We start from the raw sequence: 18,836 nt of genomic DNA, 5'->3' as shown, positions 1-18,836 counted from the left end.
CAGAGTATTGGTTCCTCTGCTCACGGACCACAATAAATTCCCCAAATCTACACATGGAACTGTTGATTTATGGACTACACAATGAAATTATGAAAATCGTCTGGAATGCCCCTTTAAGCTACAGGAATCCTTGCATCTGACTAGCTGAAAGCAAATTTTTCAGTGAAAATCACTGACAAAACACTTGATGAAATGTCCCTTATTTACTGACATAAGACTGTGGGTGGAATGGATGGTACATGTAGCGGCAAAACGCAGAGACACATTTGACATCCTTGGTAAGAGGCTTTGGAAGACACAGAACAAAATTTGAATGATCACTTTACTGAATGTTATATTTCAACTTTGGTACATTCAGGACGTCTTACATACATGAAGAAGAAATTGATAATTGTATAACATAAATTGTTTCATCAAATGCAGCATGTCATTGACAAAAATGTATAAACTGTACAGTGGGAATTATGAACCATGTGATAACAGTCATGAAACATAATATGGTCAAACATCACATTTGTTACAACCTGCTGAGACCCATGAAGTAGCACAGACTTATATATCTGTGCATGACTCATTGGGTAGTTGAAATCTGATTTAAAAAAATCAAAAAAAAAATCAGAACTTTTACAGAGCTTGAAACAAACAGAGCTTGACTCATAATTTCAAATCCTCAGAACTATCAGCACCTGACATGTTAAAAACATACAGGTTTCATCAAAAATTGGCATGAGAAACAGAAGACACTTCCAAGTGACAACCATTAAAGGAGACCTCCAGATGATTTTCATATCTTTACATTTGAACCACTATAAATTAGTTATACTAAGGAAAGAGTTTCAATATTTATGATAATTGGGATGAAAAATAAGAATATTTTCAAAATTTATAACAAGGATGATGACATGGCAGGTTCCCCATTAGAATGCATGACTTGGGGCTCTTGGAAGCAGAACAAAAGAAGAAAGCATGCATAGATTATAAACAGGTGAACTCGCAAGCAAGCGGTATTGTAATGGAATTACACTGCTACATTTCTGGAATATGTGAACCTCCTATGTCATCATCCTTGTTCAGTGTAATTCGTTTAAGGTTTTTCAAAGTATTGTTTCTCTGCTCTAGAACCACAATAAATTCCACAAATCTACACATGGAGCTGTTGATTTATGTACTACATGATGTGAAATTATGAAAATCGCCTGGAATGTCCCTTTAAGGGCAAACACCAACATATACAAATTGTATTTCAAACCATGAGACCATGCTACTTACCTGTATCATGCAGCTTTTGCTTCCAAGATCATAATATGAGTGTACAATTTGTATTTCCTTCGAGGGGTGAAAGAAATGCTCCATTGGTAACCTGACCAATCACCTTACTTGGTGCTGGTTGCACAATTGCACCAGCACATTGCACTGTCATATTTGATCTTCAAATTCAAACTTGAAATCTGTGACATTTCATCATTTAATCCTATTTTTTAAAGAGAAAACAAAAGAAATGAAATGAACTAAATAAAACTTAACTCTGGCTTACATTTGTTTTAGCCGTTTGTGCTGACAAAGGCAAGTTGCAACTTAAGCTATTTTGCTCTCTACATATTACAGTATACATACAAAAATCTGACTTGCCTCATTTGTCAAATGCACACTACGCAATCTGGCATCACACAGTATGACTGTACCAAGTCACGCCAGAGGAAGTTACTTCCACTGTAGAAAACAAACCGCTTCTCTTTGCTAAATATTTGCTCTATAACTGGGCTTTTGCAAGCTACCATTAATTCATATCTGAAATGTGACAGATATATTATGACAGATGGCAATATATACCGGTATCAGTATACACATGACTTCATAATAATCAACATGATATGATGGTATGACTTTATTCATTATGTATCATACTGAGAAATGGTTTTCGCTTGTTTGATTGGTTTATTTGTACAGTTGACTCCCATTACTATGAAGTTCTTGGAACCAGCAGTTTTTGTTAAACCAAAATTTCACTACAGCTGAACATAATCTTGGGACATGAACTCTTGCTTTGTTGTAACAGAATTTCGTCGTACAATTTGTATAGTGTTTGTTATCAAGAGCAATGTATGAAAATCAGCTTTGAGGTGTAACATACAATTTGTATTCACATATATGTGGAAATGAAATTACTTATAACATAGAGTCACATTGTAATCAAATAATGGAAATATCACTATAAGTTGTTGCATACAAGCCATCCTTGAAATTCTACGAACAGGAATAAATGGGAGAAAATTCTATGAACAGGAATAAATGGGAGAAAATTCTTACAGGTTGGAATTTTTACCCACTTTCAGCATATTACTATCAGCGGGTGGGTATAAAAATTGGAATACAAGGTTGAATAAAACTTCTTGAGGTCCCTTTTGCATAAAACTTGAGATCAAAATTTGAAGTCAGAAATCAAACAGAATACTCAATTCTGATTTGCTGACAACTGACTCATGTTTGATTTCATCTTTTTATGCAATAAGACGCTGTTCAAAAATAAAGAAAAAAAGGAAAAGAAAAAATTAAAGCAATTCTTAGCAAATAGGAATAGTTAGCTGGTGTATTCTCTTGTCATACATGTAACTGAAATACAACTTCTTTGGCTTTGATAGTTAATAAGAGTAAATGAGCTGATTAATTTCTTGCTGTACATGCAGAATATTTCACAAGTATAACATTTTGCAAATTGGAACTAAGTAAATAATGAGTGTGGTTGAATTTGAGATTGAGAATCACAGTGAATGAAGGAGGAACAATTATTTTCCCCATTCATGAGAAAAGTGAGTGATTCCCCACCCTGAAGACAATGCATGGCATCTTCCTTATGAGAGGCAATATGACCATGAGATGTAAATTTCTCAAATAACTGCATATCTGCAAAGTTCATGAAAATTTAAAACATTGTGAAATATATCACATATAAAGTGTAGCATACGAGAGAAAAAAAAAGGGTTCTATGGAATAGAAGTATTATGTTGCGTGTATTTTTATGTATGGATATTGAGCTCTCCACAGAATTGTAATGATGTTAAATAAAGTACAAAAACCTGTGTTTTTGGCAATGAGAAACACAGTTATTTCACTCATTTCTCCATTTGTCTTGAAATCAGACGCATGAGCTGGTTACAGACATCATGGTATCCTGAGTGCCAAGCAAAGCTTGTTGCCCTCAGCTCACTCCAAAGACTGCAGTAAAGCAAGACATTTTGGTGGCATGAAATTTTTGCAAATTGCCACTGGCATTCAATGCATACAGTGTAGACAAGAACTTTTGCACGCATTTAAATTTCGCGAATCTGGGCTCTCCTGAAATTCGTGAAATTAAAATGCATGTGAAAATTTTGTTTTACAGTACAGTCAAACCTGTCAATAGCAGCCACCCAAGGGAAATGACAAAAATGGCCACTACAGACAGATGGCCACTAAGACAGGTTTGATTGTATGTTCCTTCTGCTCATACTGAAATCATTATTCTCCACCTGCCTTCCACTCTACTTGCATTGATTGATAGTCGTACTCGCGCACATATACATCTCTATATAAATATACATATTGAATCTCTGTGCAATTCACTGCCAATTGGGGCGCACTGGTGCACTTCACTGGACGACCCCCCGGGCCTGGGCCGCCATGTCCTGGGCTTTGGCCGTTGCCTGGTTCCTGAGTTTGGACATCTCCTGAGGTAGTGTGTCTTGGACAGTTTCTGGCATGTAGAGCTTATCAATGATGTGCTGCAGCGCTTTGTTCGACTTGGCCATGTTGGCCTTGTAGCGCTCCACCCCGAAAGCAATGAGGGCCCGGGAGACACCGTAGAGGCTGGAGTTAACCCAGATGGACCGGTGAAGCTCTGTCCAGCTATGATTGTCCTGTGACGGCTTGAACACACACTTCTCCTCCAATACCTGTATTGCAACAAACAACATTGGAAAAACAAACATGCAAACAGCGGGCATTTCATTAGTCTGTTACTACCAGATTCACTCCTACTAGAGTCATAATTGAATGAACATTCTGAACAGAAAGTTGGGAATGTATGAACTGCATACCTTTTATTTTTAATCATTTCTTTTGATTGTCTCTAGTCGTATGTCTCTTACTGATTTTTATGTTCCATGACAATCTGTTCCAACAACTGCTGTATGCATTACAGTCAACATAAAACTCAACATTTCACTAACATACCACTGATAATATACGTACCAAACTATTCTTTCTTTCATACTGACAATTACAGGAAAATCAGTGTACATGAGAAAAAAAAATTATCATCTCACTTCAAGCAATACATGAAAAAAATATCATTACCCATAAAAGAACAAACTAGAAACTCATGAGGAAGTCTCAAAAACTTGCTGGAGCCTGTACGTCTTGATTCTTCCCTGACACAGAGAAATATTAAAGCTACGTGTACAAAATATTCTTTCACTATACAAAAGAACAAATAGATGAATGGACCTTTGCAGACTCACAGACCTATCCTACCATCATATTCAGCCATGTGACATGCTTACCATGAAGTTTGTATAGCCAATGTTTCTGGTGTAGGTAGTCAATGTTCTGGCCTTTGGATCCACAATGCTCTCTTCGACAATGGAGACAAATCTGGAGTAATTCCCGAAGATGAAACTGCCCCACTTTGGCATTCGATTGGTCTTGGTCAGAAGCCTTATGCTGTACAGCTTGGAGTCTGCCCCCACATGGCGCGCGACTACGTCTTCAGACAGAACATGCTTACTGAAATGTAAGTGACACAGGGAGAATAAAGCAACAACAAAAAAACAAACAAAACAAAACAAAACCGAATGAACATAGAAACTTTGCACAACATGAATATCCATACCCATTATTCCGCCCACATACAATACTGTAAAACATGATATATTCGCGGCATGAAATTTTCGCGAATTGGAGCTGACAGCCCTTTTCGTGGCATGAAATTTTCGCAAATTGCCCCTGGTGTTCAATGCATGTAGTGTAGACAAAAACTTTCGCGTGCATTTTAATTTCGCGAATTTTGGCGCTCGCGAAATTCGCGAAATTAAAATGCACGCGAAAATTTCTCGTTTTACAGTAGTTGCTTGTTCTTATTAGCATGGAAAAAGCAGGCATTTCATTCGGTTGCCAAGTTTGGGACACTAAACATTCACAGAACAGACATGTATTTCCTGCCACAGAACAGTTTGATTAGCTCGTTATTTGCTTCTCAAATAGGGGTGTGGTCTAAAAGCACTTATATGAGCCCGTCCTTTGCCTCACATATTTTTTTCTATCCCCCCTTAGTACAATGTACTGTGTTGTATCAATCAGCCACACACTTCTTAACCAAAACCAAGGAGCTTCAAGCTCCTTGCCAAAACATAGCAAACCAAAAATTACAGTCTTAACCCTAACTAGGCCCGGGGGGGGGGGGGGGGGGGGGGGGGGGGGCCTCCAAGGCCCCCCCCCCCCGCGACGTTTCGCGCGATGTATTGCTATCGCAAGAAGCTATCGCTGCGACATTTCATGACCTTTTTTCTTTCGAGTCTCCCGCATCTTTTGACACCAAATTTGCGATGCCCGGACGCGCGGTTCCGAAGTTGCGCATAAATATGCACGTGCATGTCAGACCAAAAATTGCTCAAAAACGTGAATTTGTGTACAATTTGTATGCAAACTGTGTTTACAGGCAAATTTCATAAAAGCATGATTATTTTGGGGTTTTATCGATTAAAATCAATTAATAACATATTTTCTTGTTCGGAACAATGTCGTGGACAAATTTCATTGAAAAAACAATGAAAAACATAAAGTCGAAAAAACAAGGAAATACATAAGAAATTCAAAAAACAATAAAATACTTAGGAAATTTTTCTGATTGCACTATTTTTTTCTTTTACATTTGCTAAGGACACTAAAAAAAATATTTACACAAAAAATGTGCCTGTTATGAGCTTTATTTAGTGATTTATACCAAATTGTCTGATTTCATGCATCATTATGCATAAATTAGCATAATTTAGTATAAATGATAATTTTTGAAAAAATTAACTTCATGGTACTTTAGATTACATCATAGGCAATGTGTGTGCCAATTTTCGTCGCGATCGTGCGGTCGACGGCCGAGATCTGGAGGGGGGGGGGGCCTGGGAGCCCCCCCGGCTCTATCATCTCCCTAAATAGCCTGGCCTAGTTAGGGTTAAGGAAATCATTTCTGCCATGGATTTACTAATCTTTAAAAAAAAAGATTAGAAACTGAATAAAAATGTACTGCATTTACATTGTTACTACAAGTTAGTTGTCATAATAAATGCATTACCAATAAAATACAGTGCACTCCCGTTACAACGAACACGGTTATAACGAAATTTCGTTATAACGAAGTAAAACTTCTGGTCCCATATTATCGCTATTAATGTCCATGGTACAAAATTCGCTTATAACGAACACGGTTATAGCGAAATTTTCGTTATAACGAAGTCTTTTCCAAGCCCCACGGACAAAGAAAAACAAAAGAAATGTGCTCCGTTACAACGAAATGCGGATCGCTTTCGAAAATACTAGCGGAACAAGCATGGGCGAACGCTTCACATCACGGTGTGTTCGCTCCGTGTGTCACGCACAGTTTCCATAAATTTTATGCTCTCTTTTAATGTAATATCCAAACAAAATTTAAAAGGCACAGTGCACCATCCCGTTTCACATAGCTGCACAGTGTAAGATGAGTATTAAACAAACTGAACATGATATATGCGTGGTTTCCTTGGTTTTTTTTTTATGTATTGTATTTGTTCGGTTAATACGAAATTTCGTTATAACGAAAGAAAACTGCCGGTCCCGAGCATTTCGTTATAACGAGAGTGCACTGTACTGGTCATATCCTTGTGCATTCTTTCAGCCATGTACTGCATAAGATTCAGAGCACAGTTACTTGTAATTGGGTGGGAAAAAAAAAATGATACAGAGGAGAGTTTGACTTAAAATTCTGCAGCATGATAAAGATAACTGCTTGTTTTTCAGTCTGTTTGTTTGTTTGTTTGCTTTTTCACATACAACAATACCTGTATGGTCCTGGATACTTTTGCCAGAATGCTGATGTAACTTGGTCCCATGAATTTTTGAAGATGGTTGCTGAAGTGAAGTACTTCATCCTTCTAGAAAGCACAGTTGCAACTAGTGTTATGGCTTGTTCACTCTCACAGCAGAATATTTCAGATCTACATGCACCTTTTTCTCCCAACCTGTGATGGGTGAGAGAGAGAAAAAAAAAAGAGAGGATAAAATGTCATTGAAATAGATAGTACTGAGTTCAAGGAAAATATTACAGAAAGGTGGAGGAAAGCAGTCTGCGTTCAAATTGAGAGAAACTTTGGGGAAGATTTTTACAAAGTCATCAACACATTTCAGAATGCAATTTCAATATTCAGTGCATTCACATACAACATCAACAAGAAAGTTGTGTCTGATATTTGCACATTCCATATGATTTACCCTGAAAAGAGCATTTGATAGTAAATACTAGCTAACTCTATGACTTTTGAGAGATTTCAGCTACATGTTCCTACCGATTTCTTTAAAAAAAAAAAAAAAAAAATCTATGCTAATCTGTCATCCAAGCAAATTATTGTGGGAATTGAAATGAAATACAGGTCAATACACTGCCTGCGCCAAATGTTATAATACTCTTGTGAACAAAAGCAAGCTAAGCTAGTATACGTAGAATGTAGGCCCTACATATATAGTATGGCTACAGCAGCTTGTGGCTCTAGACTGGCCTTGTTGTTCTGTGAAACTAGAAATGTCGCTATGGCGACTGTTATGCCTCCGCCATAATGCATCATTCTCCTAATAGGTCTAGATAGTACATGTGGACAATGTGTGATTACATTTTCACAAAACTGGCAAAATATTGAAATGACAAGTTTGTCACAAATGTGTTGAATGTTCACCTTCCTTGACCTTGGTTTAATTGGATGAATAAGAGAGCATGTATTTGGGGATTTAAGGACTTTAACTTGACTTTGACCCATTCATACATTTATGCATTGAGTAATTTTCATGGTACCAGTATGGAGAAAAAGTGCAATTTCTGTACTGAATAGTAAATTGTTACCATGTTCATCTGGCCTTTGACCCTAAAATTCATAAGATAATCACTTTCAGGTAGAACATGCATAGATATGCAGTAAGTTTCACGATAAATTGAGCCACTTCCGAGATATGGAGGAAAAAGTTAGTTCAGCACTTTCACTTGATCTTTGACCTTTTGACCTTTGAGGCAATAAAAAAGAAAAAGAAAAAAAACTCTCCAGAGAATTTCTATTAGGTTACACATGCATACACCAAGTGCTAAAAAAAAAAATACTAATCCTGCTGGCATTGCATGAACATAAGGGAAATAGTAAAATTTTGAAGTGTTGCACTTGACCTTTGACCCCTGACCTTTGACCCCATGAACCCTACATTCTCTAGATAATCACTGCCAGTCAGTACATGTATATATACTATGTTCCATGAAGATACCTTGAACAATTTTCCAATTTACAGAGAAAAAAAAGAAGTTTTAATACTTTTACTCAACCTTTTGACCTTTGACCTTTGACCTCATGACCCAAACTTTCACCAGAGAATCTAAATTGGGTAATACATGCATACACTAAGTTTCAAGAAAATATCTTCAGGCATTGCATAGATATGGTGGAAATAGTGAAATTTTATGTATTTGACCTTGACCTTTTGACCTTTGACCTTGAGCACGTGCACCCAAAAGTTGATAGGCACAACTTCACCCCCTAATACACATACATGCCAAGTTTCATTAGGATACCTCAACAGCTTTTGATAGTTACCTTGTCCACAAAATTCATTACGGACGGACGGAAAGACGGACGGACGGACGGAAGGACGGACGGACGGACGGAAGGACGGACGGACGGACGGACGGACGGACGGACGGACGGACGGACGGACAGACGGACGGACGGACGGACGGACGGACAACCCGAAAACATAATGCCTCCGGCACCACTTCGTGGCGGAGGCATAAAAAATATGTCATCTAAACTGAGACTGAAAAGTGATATATTATACATATGTACTTGACTTACATGGAGAAGATGAGCTGCACAATTTTGAATTGATACTGGTAAAATACTAAAAAACATGCTTTTTATTTATTTCCTCAGTGTATTTTGCCAAGTGGCCTATTCCTGACAACTCACCACCAAAAAAACAAACCAACCCCCAAACCCTCCCCAAAACCCCAAACAAATAAACAGTAAATGTTTGAATTTTAAATGTAAATCTAAAATGTGAATGCTGAGGCCTATCATGTGATTGCTGGTGAGATTCAGAGCCATTGAAAATTTGGAAATGAGTAGAATGTGTCTGTGAACAATCATGCCATCATAAGTGTTATTGTGCCCTACTCGTCGCCACCCAAGAGGCTAAATACACCTTGTGGGTGGGGGAGCACAAACGCATAATAAATCAGTATGAGGTGGCAATGTGTACCATTGTACCATCACCGACAAAATACAAAGCACTACTAATCATTTCAAGGGGCTCTTGAAAGAACAGCATGCTTTTGGCCTTGGGAACATTTTGAGTTCAAATGTGCCTGTCAAATCCTACAAATCCCAAGCAAACGGTCAGCACCACCTAAGGGCACATTAAGATGTCAACATGGTTGAACAATTACATTTTTGTACAGATGACAGCCAACATTTGTGTGTGTGTGTGTGTGTGTGTGTGTGTGTGTTACATTAGGCATGTTTGTGTATCAGGGTTGCAAAAATATCCTGAGGTTGTGTACTTGGGTTTTGTTTAGTTCTGATAACAAGAATGCAACAAAAAAAAAAATAAATAAAAAATTACAAACAACAGAAAATGAAGCATGGCTTTATTAGAGTTTCATAAAATGACTTGCATCTTCTTACTGAGCAAAGCCCAAATAGCACCAAGGAACCAGGTTAATACACTAATGGCATAATGATCAAGTATGATGGTCGGATAGTCTAACTACCACTTTGCACACACATGTTATGATGTTCATATCAAAAGTCTGTGGTAGAGACATTATACATACACTGTAGGTTGAACCAGGGAGGTGTTAGAAAAGGAGAGACAACTCTTCGTAATTCATGCAAACACATGTTTTGGTTCAAAGCGTTACAATGGGATGTCTAGCATTTCGCTATACGCTTTGAAGTCATGCGCTGCACCGCTCTAGTTGCAAGGCGAAGTTCGGAGACGAAGAACGCATTTCACCTTTCGTTGAATTACAAGCTTTATTTCCCCGTAAAATTTTAAATGAAATACTCAAATTGATTAAGAGTAGTTTAGGAAAGAATTCCATATTATAAACATGTATTTCTAGTTTCTTCATAATGCGCAAATTGAAATGAAATGAAAATTAGGCCATCTTAAAAACCTAATATTTTTCTATAATGCCCACATTTCCGCATGTTAGTTTTCTATCCTTTAATCTGGGATATTTTGATCTTTCAAATAAAGTACTCCGCTAAAGCGTGCACCAGCGTGCCTTTAAACTATTTGCTGTTAAAATTGTCAGTTTTACACTGCATTTTTGATTCCCTGCTCCAATTCGAGGTACACAAATTCATTGTTGCCATCACATTGAAAGAGAGAGAGCGAAATGCAGTAGGGGCAAGTATTTCTAGATGTGAGAGTGCTAGTCCCGATTATTGATGCTCTCTTTTGTCAAAGCACCTGATTCCCACCTGTAGTTAAGCGCATTTCTTCTCAGCGGTGCCGCGCATGACTTCAAAGGAGAGCAAGAGTTGTCTCTCCTTTTCTAACACCTCCCTGGTTGAACAAGGTACAGTGTACCACACTGCCAAGTATTAAATGCATGGTTGACCAATGAAAACAAATGAAGTGCTTTTTAGATATCAGACATCACAATGGCATGAAGAAGAGAATAGAAAAAATGTGTTTTTCTGCTCCTTGGAGCGCGAGTCTTTGCACTTCCCACCCACCTCAACCGTAGGCATTCAATTTACAGTATGTCCCAAAAAAAATTACAAAGGGGCCCTCCGCAATGATATCTTTAAAAATAGTGAATCACTCTAAACACAAATTCAGGGTATGGAAACTATAACTCCTTGCCCACATCTTACAGAAAACCCCATTCGATTTGCTTCAGTGGTCAAAGAGAAATGAGGAATTTTGTAGAGGATGTCGGGAATCTCTTCTGTCCAAGTTCTGTCTTATTCACACACAAGAGCATTGAATTGCTAAAATTGGAAGAATGAGACTCATGACATGCTTAAAAACAATCCACATTTCTCTGTGACCCCTTAACCCAATTGAATGGGGTTTTCTGCAAAATAGAGCTAAGATGTTATATTTTAAGACCCTGAAGTAGCACTTAGACAGGTTGATCATATTGGGTGCTTTCAATTCGAAAATCTGATTGTAATTTTTGGGGCGACTTACTGTGGTATGTCCCCCCAAAAATTACAATCAGATTTTCGCATTGATAACGCCAAATATGATTACATTTCTTAAATGCTACTTCAGGGTCTTAAAATATAACATCTTAGCTCTATTTTGCAGAAATCCCCATTCGATTTGGTTAAGCGGTCGTAGAGATATAATGTGGATTGTTGTAAAGCCTGTCATGAATCAGATTCTTCCGAGTTTAGCATTTCGATGATCTTGTGTGTGAATAATAGAACTTGGACAGAAGAGATTCCCGACATCCTCTATAAAATTCCTCATTTCTCTTTGACCATTGAAGCAAATCGAATGGGGTTTTCTGTAAGATGTGGGCAAGGAGTTATAGTTTCATATCCTGAATTTGTATTTAGATTGATTCACTATTTTGAAAGATATCATTGCGGAGGGCCCTGTTGTAATATTTTTTGGGACATACTGTAGTACAGAGCAATTTTTTTCCCTCCCCACTGTCAACTCTAAATGTCTTCCATGAAGCACAACTATTGCTTTTTCCTTCCCCACTAATAAACAAACAAACTTCACCTCAGGAAGCACTGAAGCACTCAAACACAACGTTTGCATTTCTCGTCACAATGCTTTTAAGTGCTGGATTTTTCAAGTACACCGGTCCTTTTATGTGCAAATGAATTACAAACAACTTTTCAACAAAATGCGTGATCAAAAGAAACAATTTGGCTCATATACATTGCATCTTTTGCAACAGAGTGATTACCCGTATGTAACCTTCCACATACTGGAACAGTTTTTGCTAAAAATATGATGTTTACATGACTCAAAACGGGTATAGAGTGATTTGCCTCTTGAAACAACTAGATGCAAATTGTAAGCATCTTGTTCTACATCCTGACTAAGGACATGTTACTTCACTTCTGGTCTTACATAATTGTTTTCAAGTAAAATTGATTTACGTATAGATTTAAAAGCATCTCCCAGTCTCATTTGAAAGAATTCCTTTGAGGCAGCCAACCCCCCCCCTCCAAAAAAAATGCAATAAACAAGCTAACCTCAACTCTAAGCCTTATCCTAACCCCATCCTTTAGAAAAATTATCTAATGACAATGAATAACACTTATATAGCGCTTAACACTGACGTTTCTAAGCGCATTAATCTGGAAAAAAATATTGAAGTAAAATACAGCATTATGTACATATGATATAACAACAACAACAACAACAAAAATTAGGTTTGAGTTAACAGATACAAGTGTAAGTTTTCAGCAATGATATAAACTTATCAACACTTTCAGCATTACGAATGTAGAGAGGGAGTTTGTTCCAAAGAGATGGAGAAATAACAGAAAAAGCTCTATCACCATAATGGGTACGGGTGCAGGGACCATGTGATAATTGGAGAGTGGAGGAAGAACGTAAACGGGCTGAAGTGGAGGAGCAGAAGGAAATCAAGTCTTTATGACAAAATGGGGCAAGATGATAATAAATAATGAGAGGGATTTTAAAGGTGATATGTTGATGTATGGGGAGCCAGTGGAGGGATTGGAGAACTGGAGTAATGTGGTCAGATCTTTCTGTAATGGTGACAAGCCTAGCAGCTGTATTTTGAATCCTTTGGAGTGGTGTGATACTCGAAGCAGGGAGACTAACAAGAAGGGAATTGCAGTAATCAAGATGAGAAGATACAATACCCGAAAAAGACGTTCAGCGGAAGACTGATCCAATAATTTGCCGATTTCACCAATTTTACAAATACCCCAAGCAGCAGGACATGAGTTTTTAAATGTGTTGTTGAAAGTTCAAATGCTTATCTACAATAACTCTGAGATCTCTGACGGACTGAGAGATGGGGATAGTACTACCTGTATCTTCAAGAGAAAATTCTGTGAGAGAACTACCCCGCCTGAACTGAGAATGAACATATAAAAATTCTGATTTGACATAATTCAGTTTTGAATAATTATCGCGAGACCATCAATTGCTTAATATCATCAACACTTAACTACTAAGTTTACAGAGTACTTCAACTTGGGTATTCGGTTGTATCCATGACCAAAAGATCTATTAAGAATTCACGTAACAATATAGAGGTCTAGAAAAACTTAAATTAGCATGATAGCCCTGTCACCTAGTCTAGTTAGTAAGCAAATAATCAACGTTGGTGAAGGTGATGGGGCAAACTATCACTTCCGAGGCAATCTGGATGTAGCTATTTTTCCGAAGTGCAGCTGAGGAAAGATAGCGTACACATTCAGATCGCCGAGGAAGTGATAGTTTGTCTCATTGCCTGAAACTAAAAGTTGATTATTTGCTTTATATTCTACATCTAGGGTCCTAGAAATTCCCATTTTATTCCATATCTGAAACCGTTTTATAGCTGTCTTTTATAGGTATCCTTAGGGCTTAGGCTACATGTGCACGCAGATAACAAAATAATGAATTTGCTGCGCGCATCGCGCGACACTGAAGGGAAAGTGCGTTGCACTGTGTACTATCAAGTGACCTTGTTCTTCTCAGGTGATGTGATGGGCAAAACTACGCTTTATCACCTGATCAGCTCTTGACCAATCCTATAGCAAGATTCTTAGTATGTGGAATATAATGTCTAATAACCTTATTTACAGATGTCTAGAAATACAATAATGTGTAAAAATTTTTCTTTTCATTTATAAAATGTTATATCCTGCAAAGCAAATAATGCACACTTTAAAACACTTAGTAAAGCAAGCTGCCCATAATTTGACTGCCAATTACACATAGAAACCTATGTGAAAGTGTATGCGTTTGCATGCTGTCCAATTTTGGCACAGGAGGTCAAACCATGGTGCAGCGGCTTTTTTTTTTTTAATGTACAGCTGTATGTATGCAAAATGTGTGTAGTACAACCTCTACCTCATTTCTTATGAGGCGACCAAATGTACCAAAATCAATATTCAAGCATCAACATAAATGTCAAATTGAAATCACAGTGTAGCTGTTTCCCTTGCACTGGCCGTGGCATGGACAGAAATTAAAAAAATATATATATATCCTAACTTCAGCTGCACCAGAAAAAAAATACAGGGGATTTTAATACAGGTAGATCTATTGGTACAACATACTGTAGATGGCTAAACTTACAAAGTCTTGAACTTATTTAATGTTAGGAGAGATAGGCATTCAGGAACAGAACAGGCAGGCAGGCACAAACATTACACACAACAGAGAATGCTTGCCGTCTCGCTAGAATTCGGACACCAACAGGCGCCGCAACATTCCCAATGCAACCTTGTCCTTGCGCCAACAAGGTATGGCAGGGCTAATTTTTCAGCGGCCTAAATACGTGCATTGACATTGAACGCGCATAGCACCTGTCCGGATTCTAGAAAGGCCGGTCAAATTTTGGTGGATTATCAAGGTGATAATATTTTGGGATTTTGTGAAATTTCATGATGTATTTAACAAAACCAACATTGTCATTGCTGAGATAAAAGTAGTTTGACATTGTTGTAGATATATATATAATTTTGTAAATTTATGTACCGTAGTTATGGGTAAACTCGGCCTAGCGGGTAAAGTCGGCCGCCAGCGCGCACAGTACATAAAATTGTACTGTGCGCGCTGGCGGCCGACTTTACCCGCTAGGCCGAGTTTACCCATAACTACGGTATTAGTTTATTTGAGAAATTGAGTTCAATAAATATTGCAGAAAAGCTTTAACAAGTGTCCGAAAACTGGTGGTTTTACTTTAATGCCGGTAACTTTTACTCTATAAAATTTAAAATACTTTTCATGCAGTGCAATGCCAATAATGGCCAATGGCAATGCAATAAATTTATAAACACGTCGTCGACTAGTCTACCACACTCCATGCATAGCTCCACAGAACAGTCGTGTCAATGACAAGATTGCCGAGTAAATTATACCCACGTTTTGCTCTTTGTTTGTAAATGAAATGAAAGGATATAGAAACTAGAGAATGAGAACACTTTAATCCGCCAAAAGTCCCATACGCTACTGTGTGCCGCTGACCGACATGAGGCGATGCGACACAGTGCAGTGTTGGCTAATTATTGCGGTGCCGGTGGTACTGTACTCGTACTATAGCTCGTCTACTACACTTGTACATCACAATTCCATAGGCAAGGGACCACAGACTTCTAAGTGCAGTGCCTCCATTGCCGTGCAGCCCTACAGCACGTGCGCCAGTACTCGGCGTCAATTTTTAGTGATACTGTCGGCATTTCCACACAAACTGAGTAGAATATGAAAATCCTTCCAAACTCCAAAACTCACCTCGTACTTTAAATAAGTGATTTCTGCAACATTATTTTCCCAGTCAAGTTAAGAAGCTCTGTTCCACCTACTCTGTCGGGTCAAGCGACAGCACTCGATGTACGTGCACGTTTTTACGTTTATTAATCCGTACATACATGTACATGTACTTATAATATGCATGGTCGAACCGAATACAGTACTCGTAAATGCCCCTTTTTTGTACCTTGGGATGGGGGTGGGGAGAGAAGGCGTAGCTGGCTGCGTGCGCTGTTCTGTGCATGCATGCAGCCTAGCCTAGGACATTGTGTGTGTGTGTGTGTGTGGGGGGGGGGGGGCATTTCGAGGAGCAGGCAGCAAATCTTTTCTGGTTGGAATTTTGTAGAAGACTGGAGAAGTATTTATTGCTTTTCATCGCAGTCCAGACTAGTGTGTCATGACTCAAATTGAGGAAAGGAATCTTGAAATTGGAAGAATAATGCAGGATTCGTCCTCTTTTTCTCTCTCTCAGCCAAAACTTTTTTTCAAAAGTGTCACTATTTGGATATTCACATTCATATCTTTAACATAGATAAACTGTTGTTTTACACTCAGGGGAGCGCAGTGGATGAGTAGACCCTTTTCGGGACAACTCTCACATCCAAGAAAAACTAAAATTTGGCGAACCGTGAAAACATCCGAAAGTTTCAAAAAGAGATGCATGCATCAGTCATGATCGTTTCCAATGTATGGTCCCCTTTGATGCCATCGCTGACACTGTGCCCTGCACAATGTCGGTGTTTCATGAAAGAGATTTCCATTTTCAGCCGTGGCGGATCCAGGAAGGGGAGGCACCTTTACAAAATTAAAGGGAGCGGACGAGACTCCCCCCCCCCCCCATTTTTTTTTCTTTTATTTAACCGCCACTGGTTTTAAAATCCTGGGGTCCGTTTCATGAAAGTCTTATGAGGTTTTTCGCTCAAAAGACACATGCAATTAATTATGAGAGACTTTATGAAATGGATTTTACTTCTCTTTGAAAGTCTCTCACCCCATTCTGAGATTTATAATGTAAAATGATTTTTATGTGATCACTTTAATGAAAACACGCGCCCCGGAGAAGGAAAAATCCAGCTCCTGTACTAGTATTAACCCTGAGTAAAACGTCACAATATGGTACGCCGATGTACGCGCAAAGATGGAATTTACTTTGTGACGTCACAATAAAAGTGATAGCATCACAGACGCACGGGATTCCGGCTGAAAAATGCTCCATTGTGATGTCATGTTCATCCAGCGCGCAATCGCGCATGGCGACAGGAATAACATACTGTACTACATGCCAATACATGGAAGACATTATCAAAGCTTGTTAACGGTAAAGGAGCATTCATATTTCTGTGATAGCTGTGAGAAGTGTAGCCCTGAAAAAAAAAAAGCCACCAAGAGAACGGGGAAAACAGAGGAGAAGACAAGATGAGGTAAGTAGAGTACAGATCAATCATTGAACCATGGTATTTTATAAGTGTGACAAGTAAAGAATACACGAAGGAAACAGAAAAGTTAGTAAGATTTAATGAAAGCAGAAATCACCAGATAAGTTATGAACAGCCTATCTAGACTAACAAATATGATTTACATACACTATCATTCAACGAAGCATTACAATTCCTGAAAGAAATAGTAATTGTGTTTTAAAAAACAACGAGACACCCTGAATCAAAAATTTACTGTCAGCAGTTGATGAAATATATTCTGCAGGGGGGGGGGGGGCAATAAGCCATTATATCTTTTCATTATTCATTTATTTTCGTGGTGAATTCAGCTCGTCATTAAGTTGCCTACACAGAGATGCTCATATAATTAAGCCCTAAATATATTCCCATTCTCTTTATGTTTATAAATTTTTGATAACTGAATAATACAGTTTAGTAGGCCTATCTAATTTTAGTTATAAGTCTATCATCAAGGGTCACAGCATTTGCATCGTTTGTTTCGAGGCTTGAAGTTTCCCCTACATGGTAATAATTTAGCAATTTATTGAAATCCGCATTTTGTCTGTAAAGTTGGAATTGTTCGCAACGAGTTCTTGAGGTCACTTGCTATCATGAGTTGAGAAAGGATCGACGCTATGCTTGAATACATTGTAAAACTTGTTTCTCAAAGTTCTGGTAACATCACTCATAATAACTTATGAAGATTACAAACGTATCTGTGCATATATATGTTCACATTCGTGAACGAGTTTCATATAAGCACCTAGTAAAAAAGCATTAATTCCACATGGCCTTATTTCAGTTCTATTTTGCTGCCGCAATATATAGTGTGTACATTATCTTATGGCTCTTTAATATCAAGAAAACCTCAGCTAAACATTGGGCAAGCTATAATTAGGCCCTTCTGAAAAAAAAAAACCCTGTTAGAAAAATTATGCTTACATACAACTACATCAAGTTAAGTTGTCTATCGCAACAGTTGATGTCTACTTTCCAATTATGGCTGCAGTCGAAAAGCTGTGATTAGTAAGCGGATGGCGAACATCAGAAACCCGGAAGTCCAGGCAAAGATTTACAAGACGGAGTATCAAGATGTAAGTATCATGATCTACCTGAGCCACGGCCGGTATACCGCCACCTAACGATGTGTCACATTTTACTCTCTTCAAACTCTTCAAACGTAGACCAATTTTGTTCCCAAATGCTGAGAGACTGGCTTATATCTTCAGAAGAAAAAAAAAAAGGAATTCAAGCGAGATATTGACTTGTGTTTACATATGATGCAAGCAGTATGATTGGTAGCAGTTAACTTTCTTCTTCTAAGGATGACTGCACTAGGAGGCTTCTACCATTAGGGAAGCACTGTTCTCATTAAGATGTACTGCTATGGTATAGCGAATCGGCGAATGGTAGAAAACCTTTTCTCTTTATTTTTGTATACTGTCTTCATCTTCTTCATATTTGTTTCATCATCATCATCATCACCACCATCATCATTACCATCGTCATTATTCCTTCTCCCTCGTGTGCCCTCTTCTCTCCCCCCCCCATTTCATCTTCTCCGTTCCCCTTCTTTGTCGTTCCTATGTGCCTCTTGTTTTTCCTTTGTTTTAGTGCCTAAAATGATGTGATCCCTGTTACATTTGTACCAGAGACCATATCATTATT

At 38.2% G+C, this 18,836-nt stretch overlaps 1 protein-coding gene across 1 annotated transcript; it reads right to left on the bottom strand.

Annotated features, from left to right (window-relative positions):
- Window positions 1-675: 675 nt before the first annotated feature.
- LOC139720617 (PRELI domain-containing protein 1, mitochondrial-like) lies at window positions 676-15,798 on the bottom strand. Its single transcript, XM_071631973.1, has 4 exons — window positions 15,715-15,798; window positions 7,065-7,244; window positions 4,539-4,761; window positions 676-3,929 (listed from the first exon to the last, which is right to left on the bottom strand). The coding sequence occupies exons 2-4, from the start codon at window positions 7,151-7,153 to the stop codon at window positions 3,627-3,629; spliced, it is 615 nt and encodes a 204-aa protein (XP_071488074.1). The 5' UTR covers window positions 7,154-7,244; window positions 15,715-15,798; the 3' UTR covers window positions 676-3,626.
- Between the last annotated feature and the right edge of the window lie 3,038 nt (window positions 15,799-18,836).

Source organism: Diadema antillarum, unplaced genomic scaffold (assembly GCF_040938485.1).
Source record: "Diadema antillarum isolate AM-2024a unplaced genomic scaffold, OU_Dant_1.0 scf00000131, whole genome shotgun sequence".
Classification (NCBI taxonomy): Eukaryota; Metazoa; Echinodermata; class Echinoidea; order Diadematoida; family Diadematidae; genus Diadema; species Diadema antillarum.
Note: the sequence above shows the minus strand (reverse complement) of the source record. Positions and strands in the feature narration are given on the sequence as shown.

Coding starts and splice junctions, on each gene's coding strand:
- LOC139720617 (XM_071631973.1), bottom strand. CDS start 7,153: ATGAAGTACTTCACTTCAGCAACCATCTTCAAAAATTCATGGGACCAA. Junction 4,762..7,064: donor AAGTATCCAGGACCATACAG/GTATTGTTGTAT, acceptor CTTACATTTCAG/TAAGCATGTTCTGTCTGAAG. Junction 3,930..4,538: donor TTGGCTATACAAACTTCATG/GTAAGCATGTCA, acceptor GTTGCAATACAG/GTATTGGAGGAGAAGTGTGT.